Raw genomic sequence first — 20,955 nt, forward strand, 5'->3', positions numbered from 1 at the left:
CTTCAAAGTGGCAGTTGATTCTTAAGTCGCTTTGATACCAACGAATAAGCCGACCCTCTCACACACCCCCTCCTTAGAAAGCTAAACAACAAAAAGAAGGGGATTGGGGAGCTGGGGCTTGACCCAGCCAGCCGGGGCGATCTTCGGAACCCCCAAGGCGCGCGCGTCCCGCGAGCCGCTTCTCTCAGGCCAGAACCTCCCAGCGGCGCCCACTTCGGTCTCTCTCTCTCTCTCTCCTGCTGGCTCTCTCGCCCAGCACAGCGCGATTTGCTGGGGTTTCTGTGGCAACGTGGCTCTTTTGTCGTCCTCTCCATCCGCAGGAAACGCAAGGTGGGTCGGTCGGCGTTGGGAATGGAGCGGGCGGGGGGGGGGAGAAGCTCAGCTGGGCGGCAGGTGCAGCTGGCTGGCGGTCTGCGGGAGCTGAAGCCTCTTCCAGGTGAGGTGAGTCCTCACGTGCTCGGCGGACGTAACTGGTTGGGAGAGAGCCTCCTTCCCTAACCCGCAATCCTGTTGTGGTATTGCCACCCTTCCTGGTCACTTAGAAACCACGCCCTCGTTCGTTTAGTCTACCCTGCGGGGTTGTGGTGAGCATCTAACCAGGGAGGCAGGGGAAGAAAAAAACAAACCCCACTTGTGCGTGTCAACTTGAAAAGGGTGAGGTGGAACCATCCTGAATAAACGATCTTTCATAAGAAGGACTTCACACTTATGCCTTTCTTTTCTCAATGTGGTCACTTCGCTGGCTTTCTTGTTCTCCATCTGTGCTGATAAACAAGAAGCAAGGTTGTTGTTTTTCCCATTTATTTTAGCTTTGATTGGTCGCTAGCACGGTGATCCTAGGTTATTGACATATTTGAGACTAGCCCAGTCCAAGCGTGGAAAGGGTATAAGCCAGCAGTTTATTTTATTTTTATTTATTTTATTTTAATTCCATTTGTATCCCGCCCTTCTCTGAAGACTCAGGGCGGCTTACAAGCTTAGCAGTAGCCTTCATTCTATGTATATGCCTGCTTATTAGGGCTTTCACACACACCCCCCCAAGCGGCATTATTACAAAGTCAGCTTATTGCCCCCAACAATCTGGGTCCTCATTTTACCTACCTCGGAAGGGTGGAAGGCTGAGTCAACCTTGAAGAGATTTTCCCGAACATGAAGAATAATCTTTTGTGTACAATTAATGCTTGCCAATTATGAATTTGACATGCTAAACTGAGCTGGGACTTATAGTAAAAATAAATAAATTATGCAATTGCATCTGAGGCATCTGATCACAAGATTGTTGTTTTGCTAGCATATATAAAGTTGCAGAGCAACTTTTAAAAACCAGGGAAGGAAACTCTGTTCAAATAGCAGTAAGTGAAATGCAGTTTGAATTATGGGCTTCTTTTTCCCTGATTGTGCTTGGTTTCTTACTCAATTTCTTTGTTATATGGAAAAAGTGTGTTCCTTTGTCCTTTACTTGTTTCCTTCCTCTTAAAGGGTTGATAAAAATTAAGTTGAGTCAGTGTTAGCTGAAGGTGGAGTCCTAAACTTTAGCTGCTGTGACAGCTAAAGGAGGCTGCCACGTTTTCACAATGGAAGCGTTAACTTACCTGAACATGATTCTCTCCTACAAAACCATTTCAAACGCTTGACTGAGGTCAACATAAATGCTGGCTTGGAGAAAGAACCAAATATAAGATTCTGCTTGGATACCAGAAGAAAGGAAATGGATTAGCAGGGAACAGAAACCTGTAAACTTCTGGGTTGTCCAGAAAAGGTTACAAGTTGCTGGCTTTCTGCTGTCGAGTTTAATGACCAATTTTGCTCCAGGTGCTCTTTCTGAAACTGGAGTGACAGGAGGAGCGATTAGTATGAGTCATCAGCACAGTGAAGGAAGAGGAAGGTTGTCTACAGAATTCAATTCTGATTTGTTTGGGTAAAAGATATCTTGAGCTGGGCATAGAGGAGGCGTTATTTTCCCCTGGAATTGGAACTGAGATCCCGTAAAAAAGTAAGTCTTTCATAAATTGCATTCTACGCATTGGGAGTCAATTGAATAGTGTATCAGACTTTGGTGAGGAGAGACAATAGTAGTACAGCAGCACACTACGTAATTTTCGGTGTAAAAGTTAAATTAATTTGCAAAAGGGGGATGAATGAGAATGGATGTTGGGCCTGTGTTTAAGGGAAGCAATTAAAGCTTCAAAATTTGAAATGACTAGTACCAAGTGCCTCAATTTTGTTTGTTTTATTTCTGGCTTGTGAACAAGAAGCTCTAGTGCACACTGTTGATACTTTGCCTCTTAAAGTCTTTTTAGTCTTTAAACATATTGCTTTTGTATATGAAGGTGGGGCAGATGGAGTAGAGACTTTTTTGCTTATTTTTCTTCCTGGCATATTGCAATGACTATTTTTTCCATTTGACGACAGAGATCAGGTTTAAACGATCTAGGGTGGTACATATAGTAGAAGCAATAAAAATCAACCCTTTTAATGACTTGGGTATTAATGTGACCCTAGTTCTAATTTCCTTTTAACCAATGCATTTCCCCATTCTTTTATAATTTGTGAAATCAATGGCAAATAGGGCCTGAGGTTCATTCTGATCTTAATGAGCATAATAGAAACTTTAAGAACCTTCTGTGGCTGCAAAAGCATTGCCATGGCAATGAAAACGATGGCCAAGGCAATACAACCAGATTAAAAAAAACACATGGATTTACCAGAACGCTTTCTGCTGCTATTTCTGCTTGCTTACCTTTGTTCTAAGGCTTCCAAAATTGTCACAGGGTTGCAACAACTCATTGTGTTAATATGAAGGAAACCAGTTGCCCATTTGAATCTTACTGGCATTTTTTTTTAAAATAAATATGATGCTGAAGGTTGGTGTTTGAAATAACTCTTTCAATTATATTTTTAAAAGTATTAATCCCCTTGATCTTTCAAAACAGCAAATCATAATTTCAGTGGGTCTTCTACTTTTGTCATTTTGAAGCAGATATCTCTATTGTCTTCTCTCTGAAAAAGGTCCTGAATAAAATAATTTTTTTTGTCTACTGTATTTTTTTCCTCATTATATTGCTAATGGATAGAGGAGCAATTCACAGGAAGAAACCTGTTGATTCTTCTGTGTCTAAAAGATATATTAGGGAATTGCAGTTTTAGAAAAATAAATATGTTATATTTTAAAAATAGACAAGAGCCAGAGAAGCATATTGAGGTGGACTTAGTATGCAATGTTTTGAAATAATAATATATTATTAATTCTTGGTCTACAACCTAGTTCATCCTGCTCTCCTTGGTTTTGATTTTGTTGCTATTGATCATGTTGCAACTTGTAATATTAGTCTTTGAGGATGATTTGCTTGGTTTTTAAAACAAGATATAATCCTGTTTGTTTATTAGTTAAGAAGATTACTGAATATATTCCACTCCACCTTTAGTAAATCCCTTTAACTTACCAATGCAGTAAGTGACATACCTTTGCAACATATTGTGGTTTTTTACACAGTAGGGAATACCATTGGGTTAATGATTCATGTTATCTTCAGTTTTCTGTTGAAGTCTGTGCGTGCATGTGCATCTTCCGTGTTTCTTGGTTTCATCTCCCATCTGCACTGCTGCTCTGGATATGTGATCTCCCCATAACTTTCTATATTTGTCTATATAATTCATTTTATAATTTATATTTTTACTGAAGTTTGTTATAAGGTAGAATATAAATAGAAACAAAAGTCAGGAACAATAAAGAAAAGAGGTGCAAAGAGTAAGTAAGTAAGTAAGTAATGACGCCTCTTTGTCCATAAAATTTCATAATGGAATCATAAGTGAAAAAGATGCTTTGTAATCATCAGAGAGGAATCTTTGGGGCAGCCAAAGTGCCACATTGTTTGTCAGTCTTGTGCTGTTCTGGTTATTCCCCACATTCATATATATGTCTTCTCCTCTGGGTTGAGCAGATGAAGTAGGAAAGGGAAGGACGAATGAGAAATCCAGGTGTCTGTCTATCAGGTTAGGAGGAAGATTATCCAATGTAATTTACTGTGTCATTTCCTATTTTCCGGACTGGTGTAGGTACCCCTTGAATAATATATTGTTACCCCTTTTTAAGCCATTTCTAGTGCCTCCCAAATAATGCCACCTAAAAACTGGAAACATACTTAATACATGTATTTTAGAAAAACAAATCTCATTGCCTTCCTCAATGAAAAAGGAACTGATAAATCAGCTTTGTCTCTAATGGCATCACCATATTAATGCCAGATTTTTAGATAGGAAGCATGACAAGGCAAAGTTACTCAAAAGTGTCATTTTTCAGAGGGCCTTTCAATTCTTGTTGAGAGTTCTTTATGAGGGAAGACAACGGTTTTCATCTCTCTGTCCTCTGCCTGTTGAATGTAACTATTTCCCCTAAAATTTAAAGAGGATTTTTCTTCCCTTACTCCCCAATATTATTCCCTTCCCAAAGCAGCTACTTCTTTGCTTCACCTAGTCTCCACCCGCTTTTCTGTTGTTTGTGTTTTACTGCTAGAATGAGGGAAGGGAGTGGGGGGGGGGAGAGAGGAGAATAATTTACACATCTGTACATATCAGTTATGTAGAGTTATAAATTGGATATCTTTATGGGCAATTAAATCAATAAAGAAATGATTAGGCATGATGAAGGCTGAGTGTGGTTAGAAGTAAAATCTTGGCAGGTAGGAAGGCACTATTGTGGCCAAAACCTGGCTTTGCTCAAAGCAATCAAATCATTCTGAAGATACAGCATAAATGTATTAACATGCAAATGATAAATCAACACATACTGGGCTCCCAGCAAAGCATTGGCAACATGCTGGGTAACCCTGATCAAAAGCAGAATCTCAAATTATGTACCTTTGGCCTATTACATTTCAAAGAGAAGACAAGGTTACAATAGACCAGGGGTGTCAAACTCAATTTCATTGAGGGCCGCATCAGCATTGCGGTTGCCCTTAGGGGGCCGGGTGGGTATGGCCAGGGTGGGCATGGCCTACTGGGTGGGCGTGGCTAGAGTGCGTATGGCCTACTGGGTGGGCGTGGCCAGCTCTACATCGTTCGCATCAAGGGTGCCTATGGGGGCCTGGGCAGGAGTGGGACAGATCTGAGGGTCTCTGGCGGAAGGAGGGTCTCTGGGCCAGGGCCAAGGCAGTGGGGGCCGTTCCCTCACTGTTTCCAGGATGGCTTCGCGGGCCACATGAAACCACTTCACGGGCCAGATCCGGCCCCCGGGCCTTGTGTTTGACATGTCTGCAATAGATCCAGTGTAAATTGCAGTATGATGTTGGATTGTTTTTGATAAACTCATCTGCATGACTTTCTAATTATTTATCCCTTCCTACCAGGTCAGCATCCTAGCTACACTGTTTTGGAGACAGGCTCACTGAATCTAAACAACTTGGTTTACTGGGCTACATGTTCTTCTGATTTTTCTTCCTTGTCATCACGCTGGGGCCTGGACCAATTCAGCTTGCTAGGATTGGTACTGACTGCTGCTCACATATGTATGTCGGGCATCTTACGACTATATTCTCCTATTTCTTTCTTTTTTTTCCTTCAAATTTTATTGATTTTCTAATATTACATTCACATATTTGAAAAGCAACGTGGTGGCTGGGTAGTAGTAATTCAATTACATACAGATATCATTAGTACAGATTTCAAATTGCTACCATAAACATTTCCTCTCTTTTTCCTTTCATATATACTGTCTATTTGTAAATTTAAATATGTTTTATCCTATCAATCACATAGAAAATAACTTTCTTACATATATCCATAGTTTTTAGTTTACACATATTCTAATTGTTTTAATATACAATCTTTTAGACAATCAATGACCTAATAGATTTTTCAATTTTAATTTCCACTAACATTTAGATTTAACATTTGATATTTATCATTCCCAAGATTTTTAGTATATTCCCAATTCATCTATTACCATTCCTCACAATATCTAATATTCAAAATACACATCCCATTTACTTAACTTCTGACCCTCTATGTCAACAAATTAAGGATACAATATGATAGCCTTCCTTTTTGCTAATTTTCAGTTTTTTTAAAGTAGTAATCAAAATTTCTTTTTATTTCAATATTCAATTCTTCCTCTTTTCCTCTTTGTATCTGCTATCTCTTGCTTAATAGTTTTCATTTTTAACGTTCCATATAGACCTATTTATTACTTTCAACAATAAGTTTTTAGCTTATCTACATTATTCACCTTTACATGACCTTTATGCACAAATCAATATTCAAATTAGCTATTAGTATTTATACTGCTAAATTTTAAGGACCAATTTTTTTCTTTATCTCAGTTCATAACAATGTCTTGTGTTCAGCATACACATCTTATCTATTTAAGTACATTCTGTTTCAGATTTCAGTAAGATGGTCGAAACTCCATTCTTCTTGTATTTTATTCTGGCTTTTTTCCTTTGCCAAATCATCTTCCATGTCCTTGTTTTTGGGTCATCGAACCAATCTCTTTGTAATATCATGTATATTAATTTTATGTTGGCAAAACCATCTGGTTGCCATTTTTTTGAGAGGACTTGTAGGTCTAGTGAGTTGTCTTTATTCTTCCATATTGACGTGGTTGTTCTGAATTGTTTGTTTTCTCATCCAACTGTTTTTTTTCTAGATCCTCTAGTTCCTTCTGAGTTGCATAAGAAACCTTTTCCTTTTTCCAAGTTGTCAATGTCTTTTCTGGATTTTCAAATATCAATATTTGTTGAATAGTAGATTCTTCTGTCATCGTATCTGAATGTTTCATTTTTTCTATTGTATTTTATATAGATGGTTCTTTAGTTGTGGTCAAAGTTTGGGCTTTCATATCTGGGCTGTCTTCTTGTTCCTTCCCATAGCCTCTTAGTATTTCATTAGTTGTGGTAAGAATTTGGATTAGTGTTTTCAACATAACGAGATGTTGTTGATCTTCATCCATAAATAAATTTTGTTCCAGGTCTCCTTCCATATTGATATTTTAAGCTAAAGGCTTTACACTTAGAAAATCCAAAAGAGAGAATTTTTTTCTAGGTAGGGAACACAAAGCCTTTCACAGCTGTTGTTTCAAAATTCTCAAGGTTATGTATCATATCTATTTCCCTAGGCAGTCAGCCAGGCCCCTTTTAAAGTTTCCCTTTGAGTCCCAAAGTTGTCTTAATCTTTTCAGTTTTTCTTTTTTCTTTTCATAAGAAAGAATCCAGATTTCCAACAGAAGTAGACAATGAAAAATAAGAAATAAAAAATCTTTCAGTCCACATGCTTTGAGAAATAAAGTTCCAATTGGGATTCAGTTACTTTTTCAACGTTTTAAAGGCCCCTGGGTATTTAGTCGCTGTTCTTTCTGGAGGGAGGGCTAAAGTCCTCCTCCTCTCACCGTAGGGGGGGGAGAATGCTTAGCAGCTTAAGGAGGTACAGAAAGTAATTAGAGTGTAAAAGAGGTAGATCTCACCCAGCTTCTTCCGTGCTGCTTTAAGAGTTGCCTGGTGGAAAAATGTGACTTTGGCTGTTCACAGCCTAGGGACGAGCCATAATGGCCGGTCCTTTTGTCCGCTGGTTTGGAGGGATTGCCAGGTCTAACGGGAGAGTTGCGGCTCTCCCGCGATCCAGCGAGCGCCTCTCCTTGCTGGTCGCCTCTTTGGGGCAACTTTCGGCCCTTTTCAGGGCCCCCCAGTGATGCGAAACTGGATGGGGAAGAGAGAGCAAGTCTCCCAGCTGTCCATAGTGGCTGCGTGGCAAACCGGAAGCCCATATTCTCCCATTTCTTTTCCCTCCCCTACAGATGTACAAGATGATGGAAAGGCAGGAAGGAAGGAAGGGAGGAAGGGAGGGAGACTGAAGATGAGAGCAACCTCCATAAATAGAAAGGAGATAGCAACAAGCATTTTTAGCATTTTAGGTTTTAGTAAATGTGTATATTTCATAATAATGCCTGGACCTCTCATACTTGCAGATGTGCCCCAGGGTAAAAAAAAATGGTGCCTAACCCCATTCATGCTTTTATGAGATTTATAGCCTGACTTTTATTCAAGAGTTCAAAGCAGAATGCATCGTTTTTTTTTCTTCCTCTTTTCCTTGCAATAACAGTCCTGTGGTGTTGGTTTGAGCTGCAACCGACTAGCTTAGAGCCACGCAATGAGATCTCACGGCTGATGGTAGACTGAAACCCAAGTCTGCCTGCTCCTAGTCCAGCACTTTCACCATTGCACATTGTGTGAGGTTGTGGTGAAGAAGGTCAGTTCCCCTCAAATGTGCAATTTAGGTCTAATGAATTGATTTTAGTTACATTGCTGTTTTTCCAGGTTTTGATTCTTGACATCTTTTTTCACTCTCACCCCGAAGGTTGTGTTGCGCAGCACGGAGCTGGCATTTTCCAGAAACAGAAACGAGACTAAATCAATTATCTTAATTTAGTTAGGCATTTTAATTTAATAAAACTTCTGTTTTTGACTAGGAACTGTGTGGTTCACTGATAAAGATCTTTTTGTATCGGTCCTTCTCTCATGCACTGTTTGTCTCCAACCATAGTTTACTCCCCATCTTCAATAAGTGGGCTGCTGTCTCTGGCTATCAGTTTTTTTCTGAAAAACCAAAAACCCAAAACCCCAACACACTGTATTTCATGCACTTCCATCTTAAACCTCAAGACTGGTTTTGTAGTGTTTATTTCAGACTTGTTTGCATCTGACATTGAAACATTTTCTTCTTCTTTGTTTGCTAGCAGTCTTATAACCCTTTGAAAGGCAAAACATAACAACAATAACAGTATCATCCGGAGCACCACTTGAACATTACGAACATTGATAACATCAGTCAATTGATAAAAGCAGCTTTACTTTGAACAAAGTAAATAACAATAACAATAACAAAGGTTATCTTTCGATAACCTTTAATAATATTAAACAACATCTGCCTATCTCAGATCTTTGGGAACACCTCGATAGGCGGACAAAAATGCCAGATTCAACCTAAAGATCTGGCTGACTGTGTGACCAATCATAACACTTTATTAGACTTGTACAGGTAGTCCTCGACTTACAACAGTTCATTTAGCAAACGTTCGAAGTTACAATGGCATTGAAAAAAGTGACTTATGACAGTTTTTCACACTTATGACCGTTGCAGGATCCCCAAGATCATGTGATCAAAATTCAGATGCTTGGCCACTGACTCCTATTGATGATGGTTGCTGTGTCCTGGGGTCTTTTGCGACCTTCTGACAAGCAAAGTCAATGGAGAAGCCAGATTCATGTAACAACTCAGTTACTATTATTATTATTATTATTATTATTATTATTATTATTATTATTATTATTATTATTATTAATTAAATTTTTATACCGCCCTTCTCCCGAAGGACTCAGGGCGGTATACAGGGCAATAAATATCAAAATATAAATACAAAAGTTAAAAAGAAGTTAAAAAGGATTAAAATAATTATGCCCAATATAATACAATAATAAAACTGTGTTAAAACTAAATCCAACCCCAAACCCATCAGACCAGGCCAGATTGTTCAAATAGATAGGTTTTTAAATCTAACTTAAAACAACTACTAACTTAACAACTCCAGTGATTCACTTAACAACTGTGGCAAGAAGGATGGTAAAATGGGGCAAAATTCACTTAACAAATGTCTCACTTAGCAACAGAAATTTTGGGCTCAGTTGTGGTCATAAGTCGAGGACTACTTAACACTCCATGACTCTGGTTGGCTCAGACAAACAAATTTTTCAATAAAAGATAAAAGTAAAAGATGATGTGAAGAAGTAAGGGGTCTAATTCTCCCTTGCTAAAGGTCTGAGTGATGTAGGGGTAACAACTGCTTAGTGTTCTTTCCCCCATTTGACCTTCTAATTCAGGAGAGGGAAGAAAAATCCGTAATGGGACAAGATGGAGAAAAGTTATATATGGATGTTGATTTTTCTCCCCCCTTTCCCCCCCATTTTCCAATTTTGGCAGCTCAAGATTCATTTGGGAAATAAGTCTCGAAGATGGAGGAGACTCCTGCGAGACCCGCAAGCCCCATCGGACTGACCTACGTAATGGCCGCTTCACAGATCTTGGGCCTTGCTGTCATCACGGTGCTGGCGGCCTGGATTGGACAGTATCGAGGTGGCGTGGCCTGGGACAGCTCTCAACTACTATTTAACGTCCACCCCCTGTGCATGGTCATTGGGATGGTGTTCCTTCAAGGTGATGGTAAGAAGTTTGGACGGAATGGTGGTCTGGAAGCTTTCACATGCAAGGCATGTGGATAAGCTGTGTCATCCAAGGGAGGAGACACAATTGGTTGTCTAGAGCAGGGGTCCTCAGCCCCAGGGCCACGGCCCAGTACCAGGTCATGACCTATTTGGATTTGGGCCTCACAAGTGGCTAGAACACGCATGCTCATCTTGCACAAGCGGCAGGCTGGCAGACACTCAAGGGCTGCGTGCGTGCCTCATTTGTGCTGGCCTGGGCTTGGAGAGGCCCATATAAGGTCTCCTCTCCTTCCACTTGGGTCTCTCTTCCTTCCAACTGGGAACTCTCAAACTATGATTTGGCTTAGCAGCCAGCTATAACTATTGACAGCTTTTCGGGTTTTTTTTAATTTATATCTCAAAATTTGTCCTACCCATTTTCCCTTGGGCAAATATATACAAATACATTTTAGAAAATCAGTTGCAGTAGAGCGCATCCTAAAGGGAGCGTAACCCAGACCCCCAATCAGATGGGTGGGGGAAAGAGTTCCTTTTACATCATTTTCTATTTTGAAACGAAAATTACCCTTGCCCATAATTGGACAGATGAGAGAGCAGCAGATGCAGTGTCCCTTATAGCATTGGTACGAATCATTTCACTTGCCTAGTTGTCATAGAAGAGCTTCTAATGGTTCAGGAGCAAGCAAGGGACATCCTGGTTATTGCTGATGCTTATGGGATGAGCAGACTTTTTTCTGCTCTTCATGCAGTAGAACATGGATTTTTTTTATCTATGGAAGAGAACCCAGTGGAAGGCAAGGGAAAGACCGTTAGCAGTTGGAGCATAGAGACCCTCAATCTGCATGCACACAAAAATTATGCACCTGTGTTCAGTCTATGGAGTCCCCAGTATGCCTCCTCTGGCGATCTCCTGCTGCGTTTACACCCCTCCTTACTGTTGCCATTGACAACCACGATTCATATTTTCTTAAAACAGGTAGCGTGCAGAATGGGAACTGCGTAGCTACTGCTGACTTAAATTCTCTCGTGACTGCATGTATTTATTTAAAATATTCAAATCTCCCATTTCTAATTTGAATACATGAACCTGATATACATAAAGGCATAAAACAAATTAAAAAAATGTAGCAGCTCAAAATATGACCATCTGAAAGTCCTTGGATCAATTGAAATGCTTTTGCTTAATACCCCAAAGATTGCAATCAATGCAGGCAAGAGAGTTGAGGAAGTGAGGGGAACTAACCAGCCACCCACCTAATTCTTATTTCCTCTTCTTATCCTCCAGCCCTTCTGGTTTACCGTGTGTTCAGGAATGAGAGCAAGCAATCCACGAAGATCCTGCACGGGCTCATCCATTTCTTTGCACTTATCATTGCATTGGTTGGTAAGGCATAATGAACCTGCCTGGAATCTTCTATCACACTTTCTGAGCCTTGCCTTCAAAGGTCATCAATGATGTTCCTAGGGATGTTAGGCTCAAGAGAGGAGATGAGGCCTCCCAGATTATTTGGGAGCTTTTATTTCAGTGTTACTCTTTAGTAAATCATAGGTACAACATTTTCTGCCTCTTGTGAAGATTGGGCAGCATTTCTTTACCTATCTAAAGCATATTTCTGCTGGAGTAGTTGGGATGGTGTAGAGCTAAGTGAGACTGTGCTTGCCAGCCATTTTCATCTCACAAAAATGCAACTGGCAGCTTGTTTGCAGCTTGTGCTGATATTTCACTGTGTAGCTTGTCCTCCATTCTTATACTGTAAAGATAGACAGACAGACAGACAGGCAACCTTTATTGTCATTTTTTTTACTGTAGGTACAATGGCACACATTAAAAATAAAATTTAGTTGCTCGCTCTCAAGTGTACATATACACAACACATTTAAACATACTATAAACAACATAGAGAGGGAAAAGAAAGAGGTCTCTGCTTTTTGCCTGGGAATAAAAAAAGGCAGTGGGGATCCATTTAATATTATGGCCAAGGAATCCAAGGGACATATATGTATATTTGCTAGGAGTTGAATTTGACTTAAGGGGGACTTTGCTAAGAGCGGGAATCACCATGGTACTACAAGGGACCCCTGCTAAAAGTTCCTTCAAATGGATTACTACTGAGTCTAGCCTTCTGCTCGGTGCAGGAATCCAAATAACAGTATTTGGGATAGATGATTGTCCAGCCATTTGAACATATCCAGTGAAGAAGTACCTGTACCTCCTAGGGAACCATCGAATTGCTCTTTCTGTTAGAATTTTTCTCTTCACGCTTGGTTGGAAGATGTCCTCCTATGTAACTCAAATCCATTCTTTATCCTGTATATAAATGCTGCAATTACTGTAAGTTGGGGGAAGATGCCCGACAATGTCTTCAAAAGACAAAAAGGATTTTGGAATATGTTTTCTGGCTTGGGAAGATTTGGAATGCCAAGGGCCATTTTCATCATCCCAGATAATGGTGGACCTGCTGTTCTTCTATTTCCCAATTATTCCTAGAGTAGTCCTTGTCTCAACATTATGGAGCAGATAGTAGTAGGTTAGGAGAGAAGGGGAGTTTTCTAAGGAATTTGACTGCCCCACTTTCCCTTTAGGTCTGATTGCTGTTTTCCAGCACCACAAGAATCAAGGCTTTCCAGATATGTACAGCCTGCACAGCTGGTGTGGCATCATTGCATTTGGCTTCTACTTTGCACAGGTGAGGTGGGCTTGTTGCACATGAAGAAGCATGCTCGGAGTTATCTAACTGCCTTTTGGAACATACTTCTGCCCTAGAGAGTGTCTGCTTGATGAAAAGCTTGAAGGCAGGGAAGTAGACCAGCTGCTCTGAGGATCCACGACCTCTTTTAGATTTTTATTTGAAATCTGGACCATAAAAGGAAATGGTATAGGGTTTCCTGCCTGAGCAGGGGGTTGGACTAGAAGATCTCCAAGGTCCGTTCCAATGCTATTATTATTATTTATTGATCATCGCACAGTCAGCCAGATGTTCAGATTGGATTTGGCATTTTTGTCTACCTATCGAGTCCTTACCAAGGACCTGGGATAGGCAGATGTGGATGTTTGATGGTATTACAGATATCGTAGCAGGATGGAAGCAGTTCCTAGTAAAGTCACCTTTTGCAATTGACTAATGGCGAATTTGTCAATGCCAATGGTGTTCAAGTGGTGTTCCAGTTGTTTTGGGATTGCACCCAAGGTGCCTATTACTATCGGTACTACCCTTGCTTGCCTTTGCCACAGCCATTCTATTTCTATTTGTAGGTCTTTGTATTTTGTTATTTTTTCCAGTTCTTTCTCGTCTATTCTGCTGTCTCCAGGCACTGCCACATCCACTATCCAGACTTTTTTTGTTTTCCTTATCGACAATTATTGTCCGGGGTGTTATGTTGCAGGTTCTTGTCTGTTTGAATTCTGAAGTCCCAGAACAGTTTAACTTTATCATTTTCTATGACTTTCTCTATTTTATGATCCCACCAGTTCTTTCTTCTTCTTCTTCTTCTTCTTCTTCTTCTTCTTCTTCTTCTTCTTCTTCTTCTTCTTCTTCTTCTTCTTCTTCTTCTTCTTCTTCTTCTTCTTCTTCTTCTTCTTCTTCTTCTCCTCCTTCTCCTCCTTCTCCTCCTCCTCCTCCTCCTCCTCCTCCTCCTTCTCCTTCTTCTTCTCCTCCTCCTCCTCCTCCTCGTCATTATTATTATTATTATTGTTATTGTTATTGTTATTGTTATTATTTTACATTGAAGTGGTGAAGCGTGAAATAGAGGGCATTTAAAATGTACTTCTCTTGGTGTACCTCCAGGTATAACTAAGTCAATATTTTGTTATTTTTGCCTGAAGGGACTTCTTCCAAACTATCAAATAGCTTCAATAAGTCTAGATCCTCAGGGAAGAATGGTAAAAGCAAATTCATGCCTATAATAAGTGATATTTTTTTCTTAATGCAATCTATGAAAATTTTTACAGGTAGAATGAGGCTGTTTTCTCTCAATACCTATTTTCTATGTCTTTGCATTTAAGGATCATTGCTATTTTATTGCCCACTCATCCAATTTAAAAAGATCCTCATCAGGTTTGTATTCTTTGTTCACTGCAAAAGGTGTGCGTGACCTGAGCCACGCTTGAGAGCATTCTAGTTGACATTAACTTCAACTGCATTGTATTTTTTCCTTCAGAAAAGATGTGTGATCACCAGGAACCTCTTTGCTTGAGTGGCTGGCAGTAACTTGACTGCTTGTCGCAAAGTGAGCTCCATAAGAGTCTTATTTGCAAGTGGTGCTTTTTAATCTGAATGATCTGGTAGTGAGCAATATAGTGACCCATTGTGAACATGATACTGAATTATTCAAGGATGGTAAAAAGACAGTGAAATAGGCTTGGGAACATCCTCTCCAAAATTCAAGAGTAGGCTATACAATGGCAAATGTTGTTAAATGCAAAATGAATGTAAAATAGTGTGCGTTGAAGCAAACATTTCTCATTCCATGTATGCAGACTGAGTTCACACCTTCAGTTATATTGTCATTTGTAGTCGGGCAAGTGATGGAATTTGCTCCATACTTTCATCTCTGAGGGCCTATTCTCCCTGACATCATTTTATTTTTTAAAAAATTCAATTTCTAAGAAGAACTTGGAGAAAAAAAAACACCCCGGCAATATATTGACCTAGTTCTAATAACCCTGCATTCTTTGTTTTTTCCCAAAGCTAAAGAAATTGCCAAACTGTAAATGATATTGATGTGTAGAGAGATCACGTTAGGAGTTTCATGATCTACTTTTATGACTTTCTTGCAAGCAAAAATCAATGGGGGAGCCAGATTCACTTACTAACCATGTTATTATCTTAACAACTGCAGTGGTTCACTTAACAACTGTGGCAAGAAAGGTCGTAAAATGGGGCAAAATTCACTTAGTAGCTGTCTTACTTAACAAGAGAAATTTGGGGTTCAATTGTGGTCATAAGCCGAGGATTACCTGTAGTTAAGATCTCATCCAATCCATGGTTATTTTTAAGTTTATACAGAAAGAGATTTTTTCAAATTGTGGGGTAATATAAACCTCTAAGAGGGACGCGGTGGCTTAGTGGGTTAGGATGCTGAGCTTGTTGATCAGAAGGTCGGCAGTTTGGCAGGTTGAATTCCGAGTGCCGTGTAACAGAGTGAGCACCTGTTACTCGTCCCAGCTTCTGCCAACCTAGCAGTTCGAAAGCACGTAAAAATGCAAGTAGAAAAATAGGGACCACTACAGTGGGAAGGTAAAAGTGTTCCGTGCGCCTTTGGTGTCTAATCATGCCAGCCACATGACCACAGAGACATCCTCGGACAAGCGGCTTTGAAATGGAGATGAGCACCGGCCCCTAGAGTCGGAAACGACTAGCATGCATGTGCGGGGGAACCTTTACCTTACCTTTACCTATAAACCTCTAAATTGATTTAACGTGGCTCGCCATCCTTAGGGATTTGTTTTGTTGTTGGTGATACTTCTATTACTTTAGTCAAGATCTAGAGAAAGTAAGCCTACGTACTGTGGAAGAGTCGAACTGCTAGAGGTATGCAGTATTTGTAATTTTTGAATTCTGCTTTGTTTCTCTCCTCAGTGGCTCTTTGGATTTTACATCTTCCTCTTCCCTGGAGCATCGTTCTCAGTCCGCAGTAGATATAAACCACAGCATGTCTTTTTTGGAGCCTTCCTCCTCATCCTTTCCATTGCTACTGCTCTGTTGGGTATTCTGGAGCAGCTACTCTTCAAAATAAAGCAAGTTATGTTTTTGTTAACCTATGCCTATATAGTATTTATATTTAGGCCAGGGTTTTTAAAATTATTTTTAATAATAATAATCATAACAACAACAACACCCCGGACTTAACAATTGTCGATAAGAAAGACAAAAAAGTCTGGATAGTGGACGTGGCAGTGCCTGGAGACAGGCAAATAGACGAGAAAGAACTGGGGAAGATAACAAAATACAAAGACCTACAAATAGAAATAGAAAGACTGTGGCAAAGGCAAGCAAGGGTCATACCAATAATAATAGGTGCCTTGGGTGGAATCCCAAAACAACTGGAGCACCACTTGACCACCATTGGCATTGACAAATTTGCCATTAGTCAAATGCCGCATGACCTCCCGTCTGGACTACTGTAACGCTCTCTACATGGGGCTGCCCTTGAAGACCACTCGGAGGCTTCAACTGGTGCAGAATGCGGCCGCGCGAGTTGTAATGGGGGTCTCCCGATACTCCCATGTAACACCTCTACTCTGCGAGCTGCATTGGCTTCCGGTTGCCCTCCGGGTGAAATTCAAGGTGCTGGTTATTACCTATAAAGCCCTACATGGCCTGGGTCCGGGGTATTTGAGGGAACACCTGGTGCCGGCATCAAATGCCCTTCGCCCAGTGCGCTCCCACAGGGAGGGTCTGCTCAGGGTCCCACCGGTAAGAGATTGCTGGCGGGTGACACCCAGGGATAGGGCCTTCTCAGTGGGGGCGCCTGCCCTCTGGAACCAGCTGCCAGTGGAGCTGAGGACTGCCCCCGACCTCCGGTCATTCCGCCGGGGCCTGAAGACCTGGCTCTTCGAGCTCTGAGGCCCAGGCTGAGGAGTAATTTATTTTAATCGGGGTTTTTAATTGCACAGGGTTAGTTTAATCTTTTTTAAATTGGTTTTAACTTTTGTATTGCTGGTTTTTAACTCCCTGTAAACCGCCCTGAGTCCTCAGGGAAAGGGCGGTATATAAATGTAATAAAATAAATAAATAAAAATAAATAAATAAATAAATTGCAAAAGGCGGCCTTACTAGGAACTGCTTCCATCCTGTGATGATATCTATAATACCATCAAACATCCACATCTGCCTATCCCAGGTCCTTGGTAAGGACTCGATAGGTAGACAAAAATGCCAAATCCAGTCTGAACATCTGGCTGACTGTGCGATGATCAATATAATCATCATCATCATCATCATCATCATCATCATCATCATCATCTCAAAAAGCAACAAACATACCTCATAGTCCTTCCTCCTATTTTGAACATAACAACAACAACCCTGTGAGATAGGTTGGACTAAGAGAATAACTGGCCTGAGGTCACTCAGTTGGTTTTCATGCCTCAGGCAGGACTAGAACTCACAGTCACCTGGTTCCTAGGCTGATGTTTTTAACCACTAGGCCAAACTGGCTCAACCACTTGCCTTAACTACTAGACCAAACTAGATCACATTGGTTTGATAATTGTTGGGTCTTTTTTGCTCAGTTTAGATTTTTCTGGGTTTAGAGAGGCTGAGATACTAGGCTGAGAGCAAAAATGTGAAATATACGGTAAATAGTTACTTATGGCTGATATAAGCTGCTTAGTATAATTCAGAATTACGGAAAATGAACAATCCAGACATTCTGGAAAATAATGATGTTTCAGCTTTGTCCAGCTCCTGATGCTCATTTATATTAGAAACTGTTTGGGAAACTGTTTCCCTAAAATGTCCTTCCCTGTCTTAAATCATTACCGTAACTGAGGTTTTGCGTGTTTTGCTAATGAAGTTGGAGGATGTTAACAGATCTATAAACCATCTCATAATCTCATGTGATCGAGTTGCTTCTATCTGGGTGAGAATATTTGTGATCTGTTCTCTCAGCATTTTTTTTTGCAAATGTCATGGTGATTTTCCTTCATCTAGATGTAAACTATGTTTTTTTTCTAAGTGGGTTATTTCTTTCTGTACGTTTGTTAAACTTCTAAACATCATTCTCTGTGAGTAGTATTGAGTCCTGAGAATTGCTAAATATGTGTTATTGTTTTAATTTCTACTTGATTAATTTTCATGGAGAGCCTCATTATCCTCATTATCTTGGATTCTTCAGGTCTGTTGGACTAGAATACAGTTGGACTACTATTTCCAACTAGCCAAGTGCCATGTTGTCTGGGAATTATTATGCAATCCAGTACATGTGGAACACAGCTGGTGGGAAATGTTATTGTCACTCTTTTGATGGTATTTTCTTGATTTATGGCACTACACTTGGTCACACATGTGCAGTATAAGCCTGTTCCCTGTTGAGGACTAGCTATATCTCCTTGGAGGTTTTCAGAGATGATGTTGAAATCAAAATTTCCTTTTGATTTTTTTGTCCTAACATTTCGTTTTATCTGGCTCCATTTCTTCCCTGTTTCTTCTTCCTTTCACAGAGTTTCTGCCATTAGAGTCAGAATTGGTTGTGATTGCGGCAGCCTTTTAAGCACTGTAAAATGAATGAATGAATGAATGAATGAATGAAAGAATGGATGGGTGAGCTGTGAAGTAAACGACCCCAGCATATAAAGTACTGCTTAAAAAATTGTGAACCTTTTCGATTTTTCAATATTTCTACATAATTATGACCTAAAACGTAATCTGTTCTCCATGCAAGTTGTAGAATTAGATCAGGGGTGTCAAACTTGCAACGTCATGTGACGTGTCGTGATGTATCGCAACTTTTTTTCCATTGCCGGCAATGGGGTGAGCACAGTTTCGGCATGATGCATAGGGCCCTTGGGCAGGCAGTTTGACACCCCTGAATTAGATAAAGAGAATCCAATCAAACAGATGAGCCAAAAACATAATATTTGTTCATTGATTTATTGAGGAAAATGAAATGTCGTGATGTATCGCAACTTTTTTTCCATTGCCGGCAATGGGGTGAGCACAGTTTCGGCATGATGCATCGGGCCCTTGGGCAGGCAGTTTGACACCCCTGAATTAGATAAAGAGAATCCAATCAAACAGATGAGCCAAAAACATAATATTTGTTCATTGATTTATTGAGGAAAATGAGTGGAAGTGTGGAAAAACCTTAATATTGTCCTTCTACTTTTGCAGGGATACCTACAACCTCTTTGTCTCTGAAGGAATCCTTGCCAACACTTTGGGCCTCCTAATAATAGCTTTTGGGGCAGTTGTGGGTTACATCTTAACCCGGGAAGAATGGCGGAGACCCCCACTGGCTGAGGAGATGGCATTGTCCATGGATTTCAAAAACCTCACTGAAGAAGGAAGCCCAACAAGTACGCATTGAGGCTTGCTGTGCCATCTGCATTGAGGAGCTGTGTTTCTATGTGGTATCTGACTTGTCCTGTAGCATCATGCAATTGCCACTGTTACACATATGTAAGCAGTCCTTTTGTTTCATGACTCCCATCGCATATGTTTTATATTTTCACACAGTTTTTTTCAAATTGCTATTATAAACGTAGCACAGTGAGAAGGATTTGTAGCCCCTGAGCTGTGTCAGTCATTTGTGCAAATGGAGATTATTTGTCATGTTCCCTGTTGAATAAAAGCATGACAAGATTTCAGGTTATTATTGTGCCATAGGATTAAATCCAGAGTGGGCAATTTTGGGAGGAGGAGATTGCACTTTTGGGGTATCAAAGCCACAGAAAAAAAAAGGAAGTGTGACTGGGATATTGGTGACTTCATTTTATGTACCTTTGTTTGTATGTATATTTAATTTGGGGGACTATGTTAAACCTATCATTATACACATTTTGTTTTGCTTCCTGCTGATAATCAGCAGAAATCAAATATCTTTATTATGTTCTTTGACCAGAATTTATAATAGCACAAAATAGTACCTCTCTTTTCTTTGGCAATTTGCTGCTAAATTTCAGTAGTAATTTTGAGGGCCTCTGAAAAGTGTGCAAGAAATGGATTATGTAGGTACTTATGGATCAGGAGCCACCCACTCATGTGTTAGTTGCTTTTGCAGTATTGTTGGCAACCTCAAATGGATCAGATGTTAGGAGGATAGCAGCTTCTGAAACTGTAACACTGACAGATCAATAGCAAATACAATTTCAAATGAAAATTGATCATTCAGTGTCATAAGTATACACATAGTTTTTCCATCTGTTTCCATGAAGAAATCAAACTCAGTAGGGGATAGGATAGAAAACAGAAGTGTCTCTTTTGCAATTTAACATTTATTTTTCCTTTGACAGCAGATATTTGATTGAAATGCCTGCTCTTTCTGTCACCATTGCCTTGAGAACTGTCAGATTTGACTTTGTTGACTTCTGCACTTACTGCTAAATAATCTCTCTGCAATAAGGGTGGAAGATTTGGGATTCTTGCCAATACAATTAATGCCCCTAAAACTGAATTTATAGGCATAAGCTAACTTTTCCCATATTGGCTGAGAATTTTGGGATTGGAACGCCCAAGGTATCTAGAAGGTACTAGAGAGAAAAGCTGGTTTCAGAACAGCTGTCTTACTTCTCTGTCCTCTTCTGAAGGATGAAATGTTTTGAAAAATCAGAAGGATTGTTAAAGAAACAATTGTTTCCTGGGAAATTATGGAGATATTCAGTGCATCCATCGTAGTAAGAAAGAGATATTTACCTCAAATATTTTTCATAATGTAGCTAGTAGAATGCTTAGTTAACAAAGATGAAGGCACTTCTCAAATGCCAAGTGTTACATGGGAATTGTGCATTTCCTCAAGTACTCATTGACCTTTCTTAACAAAAGCAGACTCCAAATATTTAACAGAGTGAAAGTGGGGGGGAGTGATCTACTTCTTTAAGCAACAACTTTTACTTAATAATGTATTGCCTCAAAACAACTTTCTCTTATTCTGGAATTGTTTTGCTTGTGTTTGACACGTAAGCTGGATTCCAATAAATATTTGCAGCAAAAAAGAAAAGAAATTTGACTCTTGTTTGTATGACTCAACCAAGTGTTTTAGCCTTCTTGTGTTTTCCAAATTTTCCAACCGCACCCAAACCTGGTCC

At 40.0% G+C, this 20,955-nt stretch overlaps 1 protein-coding gene across 5 annotated transcripts; it reads left to right on the forward strand.

The window, feature by feature from the left end:
- The first annotated feature begins 252 nt into the window (after positions 1-252).
- On the forward strand, positions 253-19,269 carry CYB561 (cytochrome b561). 5 transcript variants are annotated; one of them, XM_083350423.1, is made up of 6 exons: positions 253-330; positions 9,967-10,206; positions 11,494-11,592; positions 12,792-12,895; positions 15,788-15,945; positions 19,043-19,269. In XM_083350423.1, the coding sequence occupies exons 2-6, from the start codon at positions 9,999-10,001 to the stop codon at positions 19,236-19,238; spliced, it is 765 nt and encodes a 254-aa protein (XP_083206549.1). In that variant the 5' UTR covers positions 253-330; positions 9,967-9,998; the 3' UTR covers positions 19,239-19,269. The 5 variants fall into 5 exon arrangements, with proteins under 5 accessions (XP_083206549.1, XP_083206548.1, XP_083206547.1 ...); XM_083350422.1 differs by lacking the exon at positions 253-330 and adding an exon at positions 338-436; XM_083350421.1 differs by lacking the exon at positions 253-330 and adding an exon at positions 375-441.
- The last annotated feature ends 1,686 nt before the right edge of the window (positions 19,270-20,955 follow it).

This window comes from Vipera ursinii, assembly GCF_947247035.1.
Source record: "Vipera ursinii genome assembly, chromosome: 1".
In the NCBI taxonomy this organism is placed as follows: Eukaryota; Metazoa; Chordata; class Lepidosauria; order Squamata; family Viperidae; genus Vipera; species Vipera ursinii.

Coding starts and splice junctions, on each gene's coding strand:
- CYB561 (XM_083350423.1), top strand. CDS start 9,999: ATGGAGGAGACTCCTGCGAGACCCGCAAGCCCCATCGGACTGACCTAC. Junction 12,896..15,787: donor TTGGCTTCTACTTTGCACAG/GTGAGGTGGGCT, acceptor TTCTCTCCTCAG/TGGCTCTTTGGATTTTACAT. Junction 15,946..19,042: donor CAGCTACTCTTCAAAATAAA/GCAAGTTATGTT, acceptor CTACTTTTGCAG/GGATACCTACAACCTCTTTG.